Source organism: Palaemon carinicauda, chromosome 23 (assembly GCF_036898095.1).
Source record: "Palaemon carinicauda isolate YSFRI2023 chromosome 23, ASM3689809v2, whole genome shotgun sequence".
Lineage (NCBI taxonomy): Eukaryota > Metazoa > Arthropoda > Malacostraca > Decapoda > Palaemonidae > Palaemon > Palaemon carinicauda.
In genome coordinates, this window is record NC_090747.1 from 94,094,067 (window position 1) to 94,109,066 (window position 15,000).

At 30.9% G+C, this 15,000-nt stretch overlaps 1 protein-coding gene across 3 annotated transcripts in view; it reads right to left on the bottom strand.

Moving 5' to 3' along the window:
* LOC137617256 (pseudouridylate synthase RPUSD2-like) overlaps positions 1 to 15,000 on the bottom strand; it is a 429,291-nt gene that overhangs the window by 108,164 nt on the left and 306,127 nt on the right. For all 3 annotated transcript variants that reach the window (XM_068347231.1, XM_068347232.1, XM_068347230.1), the window contains exon 2: positions 2,430 to 2,510. In XM_068347231.1, coding sequence (XP_068203332.1) covers positions 2,430 to 2,510 — 81 coding nt within the window. The remainder of the gene's footprint in view (positions 1 to 2,429; positions 2,511 to 15,000) is intronic.

Consider the following 15,000-nt stretch of genomic DNA (forward strand, 5'->3'; position numbering starts at 1 on the left):
TATAAATCAAATTTAACTTGAGAAAATTCTACATAAATGACTGAATTAAAAAAAAAAGTTCATGTTCTAAGGATAAGTGGCTTTCTTTCAGCGTTCTAAGCACGCTTTAATTCCCCCTTTATATTTCCTTTAATTCGAGAAACATCACCTTCTATGTAATTAAATATTCATTCTGGTCATTAGGTTCCAAATGGTTGGCACACGTCTTAAAAATGGACTACGTGGATCCACTCTGTCTGTCTGTCTGTCTGCATGTCTGTCTATTTTCCGCAGTAGAGAGAGAGAGAGAGAGAGAGAGAGAGAGGAGAGAGAGAGAGAGAGAGTATATTTCGTTTATTATTAAAAGTAAACGTCAAATTTCGGTTCATTTCAACGGACGAACATCGAAAATAACCCAAGTTAAGTACTCGTATAATTAGTCCTTGGGACAAATTATCCTTAATTGCAAATGAGTCAGGGGCTAAAAATGTACACTTATTAAACAAATAACACAGCAAAGAAAGTGCTGATATTTAGTTTAAAAATAGGTGTAGAATATATTACTGAAAATATTAATATTCACAAATAAAGTTTTTGAAGGGATTCTAACCATTAAAATATAAAAGATTTAAAATATTAAAAAAGCTTGCTAATTTACATTTATCTGCTATTCTATTCTTTTCGTTTCTCTTTTTCATTCGCATAATGGCATCTAGCCTATTCTGCAAGAGTCTATTACACTTCATTTAAGCAGTCGTTAAGGCTCATTCCATATGGTTGCTAATTATGAATAATAATGATGATAATCTTAATGGGTGAACATAAGGTCAGTGTTTTATCAAGTAGCTTCGGTTTAAAAGCTAGCATATTATTAGCACTATTTTAGCACAGTGGCTCCATCGAGCAATAATGCTTATGGTGTGCTGGAAAGTTACGTTGTATAATTCTTTCTTTTCTCACCAACATTATCTAAAACTTTATACCGCAAAGAATTTTTTTTTTTAATTATTATTTCTTGAAGTGTCATCAAACAGTTGAGAAATAAGAGCCCTCAGATTTAAGAGATGAATAGTTTTTCTATAATACTGTCTTGAATTATAAATAATAATAAAAAAAAAAAACCGTAAAAACACAAATATAATTTAAAAATGACAACATTGAATCATTGTTTTCACCAGTTAGGCTTAGCTTAAGACAAAAGATGAAAAATCATAAAATGCCTTTGTATTCTAATTTCAATGAAAGAGATGACTACTTCAGAGAGATAACAAGGGATGAACACGTGAAAAAAATATATATCATCTCTATCACTGTCAAATGAAAATTTGATATAAAACAAGAAACATTTTGATGGTTTACCAAAAGAAAAACAAAAAAAGTCTCACCACCAAACAAGGTAATAAGGTAATAAAAGGTGAAATATATCTATTCTATCCAACGATGAATAAAAAAATCTTGAAATTAAAAAAAAGTGATTTGTTTGACAAATATTCTAGAAAGGGAGAATTTATTTGCTCTATCCCAGTGTAAAAATTCTTTGGCTAAAAATAGAAAAAAGTATGATTACTTTAGCCAGAAAACAAAGGATGTTCGCATATAGAGTTAAAAGGTATTTGCATTACAACCACAACAAAGAGGAAGAATAATGTCCTCTCTATCCCTGTAAAAGAGGATTTACCCCCCCCCCCACAAAAAAAAAAAAAACAGAAACTTTTCATGGAAAAAACTAACTTTTATTTAACAAATTCGGTAAAATGGAAGAAAACCATACAAGAAAAACAATCAATTTAAAAAAAAAAAGAGAAGAAAGTTCTTCATGTGTAAAAATAACCTTTGTTTAACAAACTCGGTAAAATGGAAGAAAACTATACGAAAAAAACCCTAGATTGGAAAAAAGCAGCTTTTCATGGAAATAAAAATAACTTTTGCTTAACAAACTCGGTACAATGGAAGAAAACTATACAAGAAAAAACACTGGATTTGAAAAAAAAAAACTTATCATGAAAAAAATAACTTTTGTTTAACAAACTCGGTAAAATGGGAAAAACTATACGAAAAAAAAACACTGGATTGAAAAAAAAGCAGCTTTTCATGAAAAAAAATTAATTTTGCTTAACAAACTGTAAAATGGAAGAAAACTATACAGGAAAAAAACCTGGATTTGAAAAACAGTAGCTTTTCATGAAAAAAAAACTGGTCTTTGTTTAACAAAACTCTATAAAATGGAAGAAACCATACAAGAAAAACAATGATTTTGAAAAACAGCAGCTTTTCATGAAAAAACTGACCTTCGTTTAACAAAACTGTAAATTGGAAACAAAATTACAAGAAAAAAAATTGGATTTGAAAAACCACTGATTTTGATGAAAAAAAAATTGGCTTATGTTTAACAAACTCTGTAAGATGGAAAAAAAACTATACAATAAAAACATTGGATTTGTCCAACTTACCTTCTTAATATCACTATTATCAAGATATTCGTCCTCGGCTTTCCTCTTCTCTCGACGGAAATTGGGGCTGAATTCGGCATCCTGCAAAGAATAAAAAAATCGTTTTAGAATCCTCTACATTTTTGGGTAATTTACGAAATGAAGGAATACGGAAAAAAAAATGGCTTTATAATTTACTAGAGTTTTGGGCTTTGGGTCTCTAATCACCAATTTACGATTGAAATTGCAATAAATCCATAGTTTACTGCAATTTAGCAACATTGCAAGCAAAAAAAAAATTGCTCTACGAAATGAATGAATCCTGCAAAATAAAAGGAAAGAAAAAAAAACATGGCTTTAGAACCTACAATTTTTTTTTCTTTTAATAAACTACTCTACGAAATGTAACATTAGATCTGAAGTAATCCCGTCCACAGAAGGCTACATATTTTCTATAACCTAATGAGAGGTTAGAATAAAGGAAAAAAACAGGATCACGGCGTCAAAGTTACATGAGAATCATAAATACGAAACAGTATCATTACCGAACCACGACCAATACGAGAGAGAGAGAGAGAGAGAGAGAGAGAGAGAGAGAGAGAGAACTTTTTGCATGCAATCACGCAATCACCAGCAACACAACATATTGCCAATGATGAAAATCGATAGAACAAAATCAAGACCCACCTCTTATGTATATATATATATATATATATATAGCTGTGTGTGTGTATACCCATAATATCAGTCGTTTCATACATACATATACATGTACACATTTATCCATATATATATATATATATATATGTATGTATCTATATATACATATATATATATACACATGCATATATATATATATATATATATAGGAAAATATAAAAAACAAATGGAAACCTTCGAATGTTAAAGAGCAAAGCCCATCGAAACGGGCAAGCTAATGCCCCACCGTATACCAAGACTGAAGCCCCTCCCCCCCCCACAAAAAAAAATAAAAAATTGAATGAATAATAAAATACTGAGGGCATCTGAACTATTAATTTCGCACTAATCCGTTAATCAAAATGAAAAACTACATAAATAAATAATATTTCAAATCGGTAAATACGAAAAAAATGACTTGCCAAAATGATATAATAACGGAAAACGGAAATACAAAAAGAAAAGAATGATAGGATACAAGCAAAGCTACTCAGGGTAAGACGTACATTCAATGCATAATACATTTTCAGAAAGAAATTTCATGATTTACTCTAATGCATAAGCTGGAAGTAATTCTAATCCGACGGAATAAAATATGAAAGAAGAAAAAAATAAATCCTTTTTTTCCCCCCGAACCAACTCCAGTAGCTAAAACGAAATGCATGAGATTTTTATGCATTAATGAAAATATGTTTATTTATGCAATTCTTCCGCTATGAAAAGATTAAATGTATCATTTTGGTTATATATATAATTTTGAGTAATGCTAATTCAATCTTTAAAAAAGTAAAAATATGGGATCTTTTTATATCTAAAGATCAAATGTATCATTTTGGTTATATATATAATTTTGAGTAATGCTAATTCAATCTTTAAAAAAGTAAAAATGTGGGATTTTTTTTATATCTAAAGATTAAATGTATCATTTTGGTTATATATATAATTTTGAGTAATGCTAATTCAATCTTTAAAAAAGTAAAAATATGGGATCTTTTTATATCTAAAGATTAAATGTATCATTTTGGTTATATATATAATTTTGAGTAATGCTAATTCAATCTTTAAAAAAGTAAAAATGTGGGATTTTTTTTATATCTTTCCCCTTTCATGTAACATATACTGTATGTATGTATGTATGTATATGTATATATATATATATATATATATATATAAATTACCAAATTTTTCCCATTACATTAGCACTAGAAATGTTTATGCCTCAAGTATCTCATCATATCCTTAGGGGTGAAGTTGCAGCCCCATCGCCCTTTTTCTTATACCCTAGATACTGCTGGTACCCATTTAAAGCGAGGTGAATGTATGTCTGATGGCCTAGATAGAACGCGACCCCAAAAGTCCGCACCCTGAGTACTGAACCACTGGGTCATGTTCACACCACCCTACACCTTGGCTTATTTTTATATTCTGGTGTACCCGACCTGTGAAAGATTACGTCTAAATATTTAGATAGATATGCACACACATTCATTTCACCCTTCCCAACCCCTCCCCCTTTCCTAACTACAACCAGATGGTTCAAAATTTGGGGGAGTGTGTGATTTCCGAGTGTATCTCTCGGGGTAACCCCTGATCACCAGGGTATGATTACTCCCCCTCCCCACCGAGCGTGACAGGAAGGAATATATATATATATATATATATATATGTGTGTGTGTGTGTGTGTGTGTATGAGTATAAGTAGTCAGACATTGGCTCTGTATAGAGCCAATGTCTGACTACTTATAAACACACACACACACACACACACACACATATATATATATATATATATGTGTGTGTGTGTGTGTGTGTGTATGTGTGTATAAGTAGTCAGACATTTGCTCTTTATTAAAAAATGAGATTTCTATTAAAACTGAGCAAGTTTTGAACTCAATTCCACAATCTGGAAGTTTTCGACGTGACCAAGTTCCACACACACACACCCACATACACAGATAGAATACAGTAACGTTAATTTTGAATAAAGAAAAAAAAAACAGGCGGCAATAATGACTTTAATTAGAAGCTGGTCCTCAGTATCTTCCCATCTAATGGCTTTCATAAGAAGACGTCAGAATGATAACGCTTGGAGAGAGAGAGAGAGAGAGAGAGAGAGAGAGAGAGAGAGAGCGAGAGAGAGTCTTTTAGCATGATTATGTTTTAAGAATATAACAAAATAACCAACAAGGATGAATGAAACTATTAGACGAATGAGTAAATTAATTAAATAAATGAAAACGAACGGATCAATACATTATATAAGTGTGAAACCGGTTTTCTATTCTGTTCTTCAGCCCATATTAAACAACCCCCCCCCCCCTTGTTCTCGAATGAAGCCCCTGCCTTTGTTTAGGAATATACCACGATGTTAAGGCACACTACTGGTAATCACGCATAGAAAGAGAAAAAAAATGGATAACATGTATCTTGTACCATAGAAGTCCTACACATTCTTGGATTTTTTTTTCTTTACTGCTTGTTAAAATCCCATATTGAGAACGTGGGGGAAAGGTAACGTATTGCGAAGTCGAAAGTATGATTTTTTTTTTTTTTCGGTGTTACAATTACACTTACAAGTACAATTCTTGAAAAAAAAGAAAAAAAGAATTGTATACAGAAATAATGTATGCATAAAACTAATTCAAATTATGAAAATAAATAAAATTACCTTCTTTTATACAGCTTTGGAGTGATATACAAAGGAATCTTACACACCTTGTTATTAACTGAATCTGTGATCTATGAGATGAGAAATGATATATATGGAGTGTTCATATTGCAGCTGTTAGGTTCCCTCTATATCTCACTCCCATTTGCTGAATTTACTTCCGTTCAGTATCTGATTGGAAGCAGCATTAAATAATTTATCAATGCCACATACAGGCGTTGCAACTGCTAGGCTCATAGATGGTGTTAAATTATGACCTTTCCTATATTACTATTCATATATTCTTGTTCTGAACGAGGTATTTCAAAGGTTATAAGGTTTTCTATCTGAATAGAAAAACTAGATTTTTCGTGTATAATAATTTCTTGCTTTAAAATAATCCACACAATTTAAAAATAAGAAAAGACGAAAAGAAAACCATAAAACGTCTATAACTGAAACCTCTTATAATTAACGTATTTTCTCCTCTGAAAATCAACGAAATTTCGTAATAAAAGATTAAAAAATCAACTGACTAAAACCAAAAATTAAATAAAAGAAACATCTAGTAGGAGAAAAATCACTGAAAGTAAACGCCTATTCTTATCTGAAAATCAATAGAACTTAGTAATAGAAAAAAAATAATAAACGAAAAAGATTAACGAAAAGAAACAACTCATTAAAACCAAAAAAAAGAAAACAAAAGAAGTCCCAAGTTCCAGATATAAAATAAAGCAAGGGGTAAAACCAATGAAAGTAAACCTATAGAACTTAGTAATAAAAAAGATTAACGAAAATAAAATACAAACATTGACTAATAACTCAAATTAAAATAATTCATAATAAACAACAAGTTCAATATACAAAACAATAAATGGAAAAAATAAAGCAGGGGAAAAAACGTTGAAAGTAAACCTTATTTTTCTCCGAAAATCAATAGAACTTGATAATAAAAAAAAAGATTAACGAAAAGAAAAATGGAAACAATTGACTAATAAATAACTCAAACAAAAAATCAATAGAACTTAATAATAAAGAAAAAATATAAACGAAGAGAACCGAAACAACAGACTAAAACCGAAGAAAAAAAATTAAAAAATACCAAGTTCCAGATACAAAATAAAAACAGGGGAAAAAAGTAGGAGGAGAAAACTTGTTGAAAGTAAACCTAGAAGAGAACACGCCTCCAACACCAACCAGTCCCGCCACTCGATCCCATATGGTAACTGGCCTGAGTGGCGGTGGGAAATTTGATTGCTTCGCCAATCGACGAGTTTAGCAGCAATAAACGACATCGAAAAAGGACAATTCTATTTTTGCCATTCTCTTCATTCATTCATTCCAACCATTTTTCATCTAAAATTCAAGTGTAACGACGTATAAAAGGTAAAACTATAGTTTCAATTTATACTTTTTTAGTCTTTAAAACTAATTTTTATATATATATATATATATATATATATATATATATATATATATATATATATATATATATATATATATATATATATATATATATATATACAAATATATATATATATATATATATATATACATATATATATACACACACACACACACACCAAATACATAGAACTTGAGCTAAATGAAGTTATTCATAACAAGAGCATACAGAGATGTCAGACATCCACCAATGAATATTGTCAACAACTAACCAAAGTCTACGGAGATCCCCTCCCAATTTTCATATGCTGACAGTAAAGTAAATGGAGAAAGTGCAATGTTGATCCAGAATCGTGATCTTGATCCGTGTCACCTCCAAAATTTCGTGGTTTCTTCCGATACATAATATCTATCCATGGTGAAAATTTGGTGATAATCCAAAGTGTCAATTTGCTTTGAGGTGATCTTTAAAATTGTGAAAAATGTACATGGATCTCGAATCCGGATCCGGTACCGGATCATCTCTTCTATTATTATTATTATTATTATTATTATTATTACTTGCTAAGCTACAACCTTAATTGGAAGAGCAGTATGTTATAAGCCCAGGGGCTACAACAGGGAAAATAGCTCAGTGAGGAAAGGAAACAAAGAAAAATGAAATATTTTAAGAAGAGCAACGAGATTTAAATAAATATCTCCTAAACGATGGAGTCATCTTTGACCTACGATCTATTTGTGGTGAAAATTTAGTGAATATCCGTCAGTTTGTTTTAATGTTATCTTTAAAATGGTGAAAATGCAGAGCCGGATCTAGAATTCGGATCATCTCCAAAATTTAATGGGGTCGTCCTTGACGTAAGATCTATCTGTGGTGAGAATTTCGTTAAAAACCGTCCAGTAATTTTGACGTATTCCTGTCCACAGACAAATAAATAAATAAATAATCCTGTCCACAGACATACAGTCAAATAAAGAAATAAAAAAATATAACGTCCTTGGCGTATGCAATAACTTTTTAGATGAACAAAGAAAAACTAACGATATTTCAACCAATTACAAATCTCAATTAGACCTTCAACCTATATCCATTTGGGAAAAAAAAGTTCTTGGAAGCTTTTTTTGGACTCATGTTAGTCGACAGAAAATTTTTTTTTTTTTAATATTTGGTTCTTGCGAGGACCGAAGTGAAAATATCTATTTCGTTCTTTTTCTTTTCAACATAAATTGGAATAGTCTTTTAAAATAAACCCACTTACAAACACACCTGAAATAGTCCATTAACCATAACTAAATTGAAATATTTCTCAAGAAAAGTTTTAAGATTAATCGTTTGAACCACTGAAATGAATCTATAATATGCTGCCTTGCAAAAATAAAGCATATATACAAAAAGATAGTGAATAGGCAATTAAATAAGATGTCAAGTTGCAAATTGCACTCAAGTTCCGAGATACCTGCAAAAAAAAAAAAAAAAAAAAAAAAACACTTTCAGGAAAAAAGATTTTTCACAGAAGCACGGTTTTATGCTGCATACATTTTATTCTGATTCTCACTGACTATCGCTTGAAATAAGATATATGTCCGATTTCCGCAATAGCAATTACAAATGTTTCACGGAAAAAGAAAGCAACAATGAAATCACATGTCTTCCAACATCCATGTGTTTCATATATTTAAAAACAAGTTACCAACAATAATCTCATGTATATAATAGAGAGAAAGTGTCAGGTTTTATATATATATATATATATATATATATATATATATTATATATATATATATATATATATATATATATATATAAATAAATAAATATATTTCTTTCCGGTCATGCTCACCGGCATTGCCAAACGTATAACTACGGTCTCTCCCCATCGCTCGGGTAAAGGGGAGAAGAAGTAGTCATATCCTGGTGAAAGGGGTTGTAGTTAGGGAAGGGAAGGGGATGGGAAGGATTGAATCTGTGCATGAGAATATCTATGTAAATGTTTAACCCTCATTTTTGACGGGTAGCGTACACAAGTAATGAATAAAAGACGACAATACTGATCAATAACAACTTTCATATAAACTTCTACTACAATTAAATATATAAAATGTTTAAAAATTTACCTGACGCAACTAAAATAACATAACAAACAAACAAAAAAAAGTTATTTCCAGACCCCAAAATCCTAAGTGAAATCAAGTTCACAAATAATATCCGAATGGCTGTTAAGAAAATCCTCTGGCGTACGCCAGAAACTCTCTGATGGGTAAAATCCTCCCCTCGGAAGAGGACGCTTTCCCCTCGAGAGACGAAATAAGAGCAGCTGCAAAAAGAGGGAAGGAAGGGACAGGAAAGTTGGGGAGAGGAGACGGAGAAATGACGTCATAATATATTATATATTATATATGTAATGCATTTCAACGGTCGCTTATTTTATTGGGGATATATTTTCTTGAATGATGTTGATAATAATAATGGTCATAATAAAAGTAGTAATTTAAAAAAAAACAATAATAGCAACAACAATATTATTATTATTACAAGCTAAAATGCAAGCTCACAACCCTAGGTGGAAAAATCGGATACTATAAGCAAAAGGACTCCAACAAGGGAAAAAAGCCCACTGAGGAAAGAAAAAAAGTAAACAAATAAAACAAGAGAAGTAATGAACAATTAAAATAAACCAACATTAGAAAATATAATAATCATAATAATGATAATAATAATAATAATAATAATATTAATATTTTTTTTCAGGTATACTGTAAAATATACAGACGCATTCACATTTCGTTCCATCCCTTTATTTAATTTTAAAATGTGGAATAACAACAATATTTAGAATATATATATATATATATATATATATATATATATATATATATATATATATATATATATATATATATATATATATATACACACATATACATATACATATAATTATATATATATATACGTATATATGTATATATATATATATATATATATATATATATATATATATATTATATATATATATACGTATATATAATATATACACACATATTCACCAGTAATCAAATTCTAGGTCGATAGAAAATATATGTACCTTTCCGCCATCTTAAAAATCCAGCAAAAAAATAGTAATAACACTTCAATCACAAAATATGTGCAGCGCCCCATGTATTCATTCTCACTTTAAGTTCCACTTCTTTATAATGGTTATCTCATTCCGTTCCCTTTTTTGGGAAGTCCAAAATTGAAAAAAAAAAAAATCCCCACCTATTAAACTTTACAGCTCATAAATCTGAAACTCGGCCATTTGGAGCGAAGTGCCATTTTGGCCATTATTTGGTCCACGAACACAGGGCCATTCAGCTCTTTAAAAGGCCAGCTGGCATAAGCCGAATTTCATTTATTGCATACCATTTTCTTATGATGAATGTAGCTATGCCTTAAAAAGGAAGGTAAAATATTGATACGCTTATACCTTGAACAATATATAAAACGTTAATGCACCTGTACCTTTAAAGGAAAATATTGGTACACTTATATCTTGAAACAAAGGTTATTGGTGCAAATATAACTTACTACAAAGGTATATTAATGGTGCACCTATAACTTATAAAAAAAGAAATATTGGTGCAACTATACTTTGAAACAAAGTAAAATATGGGTTCATCTATGCCTGAAAACTCCATATTGAAGCTTGAGAAGGACCTGTAACGGTGCCCAAACTATCTACACCTATGAAAAAAAGCAACCTTTGTTTGTTCCTTCCCAATTTAACTATTTATAATCAACTTTTAGATCTGAGAACAAAGCCCTCATAAGAATATTGGAAGTTAAATGGCAGGACAGGATTAGAAATGAAACTATAAGAGAGATTACTCAATTACCATATATAGATGAGATCATGAGGGGTAGATGGAGTTTGTTTATGCATGCTCTTCGCTCTCACCAAGAGAGATTAGTTCACCAAACTTTCAACAGGGCTCCAAAAGGCACTAGAAGAGTTGGAAGACCAAGGCCTACATGGCTGAGGACTATGAAGCGTGAAGTAGGAGATGACGAATGGCGAAGTATTGATTTAACAGGTCAAGACAGAAACGACACAAAAAATCTAACCGAGGCCCTTTGCGTTAATAGGAGTAGGAGAGGATGGCGATGTCCCCTCTCAAATAACTTATGAAATATGTAACCTTTAGTTATTCCTTCCCTATTTATCTATGAAGAAACAATTTGCATTTGTCACTCCCAAATTTACCTATAAGAATAAACAACAACTAATAGTAGTTCCTTCCCTATCTACCTAAGGGGAAATCAACCTTTACATGTCACTCCCTCATTTACCTAAAAAGAAAGCAACTTTTAGTAGTCCCTTCTTCATTCTATTTAGTATAAACGTCATGTTAATTGTCCCTTACCCATTTATCAAGAAAAAAAAAAAAAAAAAAAAAAAAAAAAAAAAAAAAAAAAAAAAAAACTGCCAGGTGTCCTTTCTCTATTTTCCTATGCAAAAAGCAACTTTTAAGCACCTCTCTCATTAACCTACGGAGAGAGCAACTCTTATTCAGCCATCCTCCATTTTCCTATGAAGAAAATCTTAGTTGTCCCTCCAAAACTTCTTAAGAAAAGGAAACCTGTATATGCCAATTACCCATTTTCCTATAAAGAAACCAGTTTTTAGTTGCCCATCCCATTTTCATACGAAGAGACAAATAACAATGATTTTAAAAGAAATCTTGAATTAGATAAAATACGGACTAAGTTAAGGAACCTCTAAAAGATTCTACTTGGATTGGGTATTGAAGATGATGATGATGATGATGATGATGATGATGATGATAATAATAATAATAATAATAATAATCCCCTTCTTTCCAATACTTACATTGTCTATTGTACAATATATAATTACAAATAGAAAATTACATAGAGAGAACCAAATGATGGCTGAATTGAGATAGTACAAAACAATATCTGATGTGATCTGAGAGATGGAAAGCCACAGTGTTGAAAATAGAGAAAGAAAAACTAAGAAGGTAAATCCTCAAGGAATACGACTTTTTGAGAATCACTTGAGGGCAGGAGCACGAAAATAAAAGTTAGTAATTGGTAGAAACAAGTACTTTCATTAGTACACATTTCTTTTTGAAGTAAACACAATCAAAGTTTAATGTTAGGCCTAAAAAAACAAATTAAGGAAGAAATGTAATGGTGAAGTTTTGCCCAAAAATAATGGGGAAATAAGTTTGTCAAAATATCAGTGTGACCATTGTTTTAAATTTTATCCCCGATTTAAATCGTGATAGGCCTCTGATAAAACGATCTTAATTTTATACTGTGGAATCAAAATACAGTCAGCTGTTATTCTCATTACACCCAAGAATTAGTATACTGTACACATCAAATAGGTCCCCGAGGCACAGCTTCGCTGTACCTATAAAAAAAAAAAAAAAAAAAAAAAAAAAAAAAAAAAAAAAAAAAAAAAAAAAAAAAAAAAAAAAAAGAGAGATAGGTCCCCGAGGCACAGCTTCGCTGTACCTATAAAAAAAAAAAAAAAAAAAAAAAAAAAAAAAAAAAAAAAAAAAAAAAAGAGAGAGAGAGAGAGAGAGAGAGAGAGAGAGAGAGAGAGAGAGAGAGAGAGAGAGAGAGAGAAACGGAGCTTTCATTGATACGAAAAGAATCAGCTTATTCAAATGTGCTTAACCTAAATCTCCCTTAAGAGATGTTGAAGCCCACACAAATATTTGTTTAAGAAATTCAAAACAATTCTAGACAAAATTCACCTTCAGCAATATTCATCAATAAAACTGTAAAAATCCATATAACTAGAAACATCTAAAGGAATGATACCATGTGTAAGTAAGTGTCTTTTTATTCAAACCCAGACTTCGATTACCTATATTGTCCAAACAACAGTCTGTTTAACATTTAGTTCGAAAAAGACAAAACTTCTCACGTATACACAAGCACTCACACATGCATACATATTTTTCCATGACTTTTTTCCCCTTTTGTTTGCATGGGTACAAAAGGGTACGTTGGGATCTCTCTTTATATAATGTGAATACACACATTTTGTATATATATATATATATATATATATATATATATATATATATATATATATATATATATATATACATATATATATATATATATATATATATATATATACATATATATATATATATATATATATATATATATATATATATATATATATATATATATCTATATATATATATATATATATATATGTATATGTATATATATATGTATATATATATATATAAATATATATATATATATATATATATATATATATATATATATATATATATATATATATATAAAAAATTTGTATATTGACATTATATAAAGATACATATACATATATACAGGTATGTAGAAAGGTAAAACAGACACTCAGACAGGCATATATAGCTAAAAGCCAGAATTCAAAGTCAGATGCGTTTTAATTTTTGGGGGGGGCCAGTGATCGCATAACCAAAAATAAAAAAAATCAACTGACATAACATGACAAAGCCTTATACTATAGACCTGTTCATTATACAGGAAAGGAGCCAGTCACTTGAGAGAGAGAGAGAGAGAGAGAGAGAGAGAGAGAGAGAGAGAGAGAGAGAGAGAGAGAGAGAGAGAGAGTCGTTATCTGAAATATGTTCACATTCAATACAGCAGGAAATGGTGGCTGGGTCTGAGCTGAATATTAAGTGGAAAGACGAGGAGTCTCGATGAAAGAAAAATGGGTTCGTCTGATTTACTGAGAGAGAAAGAGATAATGCGTAAATCTGTGGGTAACATAAATTGATGTGAGAGAGAGAGAGAGAGAGAGAGAGAGAGAGAGAGAGAGAGAGAGAGAGAGAGAGAGAGAGAGAGAGAGGGGGGGGGGCAGGTAAAACAACGACAGTTAAAACATACATTAAGTAAAATGTTCTGCTTTCACGTGTAAACTTTATCCTCCTAAACCTCATTCACTTCTATGGCTTCCGGTAAGGAAGACGAAAGAAGCCGCACAGAGAGAGAGAGAGAGAGAGAGAGAGAGAGAGAGAGAGAGAGAGAGAGAGAGAGAGAGAGAGAGAGCCTTACCTTACCTTATTGCCTTATTTTTTGTTTGGGTTCTCCCAGGTCCCTCAGTGTGTGTGTGTGTGTGAGAGAGAGAGAGAGAGAGAGAGAGAGAGAGAGAGAGAGAGAGACTTAAAAAATAAGAAAAAGTATTTAACTTAAACTCCATGAATTTTCTGGGATAAAATTAAAAAACAAGAATGCATAATATAAACAAAACAGAAAAAATTATACACACAAAAAATACAATAAAACGAGATAAATTACGTGTGATAAATATAAAGTATTATTAGGCATAAAGAAATATACAATAGCAAGTAACCTTAAGAAAGATCATGAAAAAAATACAATAATAATTGAAACGGGGACAAAACACAAATAAAGTTTCAAGTCCATTCCAAGAGGTTTGATTTTTTAAGCTCTAACTTCCTTGGTCTAGTCACACCCCCCAAGTTCCTAATTCTCTCTCCACCATCAGGGTCTACTACTGGGGGAGAACCTTCCCCCTACCTTAATAAACCCAACCTAAATGCGATTTTAATGTCTCTCTCTCTCTCTCTCTCTCTCTCTCTCTCTCTCTCTCTCTCTCTCTCTCTCTCTCTCTCTCTCTCTCTCTCTCAGGTGATTACAAGATTACTGTATTTTTCAGGCTTTCGAATTAGTTTCATAATTTTTCTTATCAACGTTAAATTTACTAGATATACGAACTATAATTCCAATCCCAAAATCTAAGTATTGATGTGACTCACATATGCATTACTGCTCATGATGTGCAT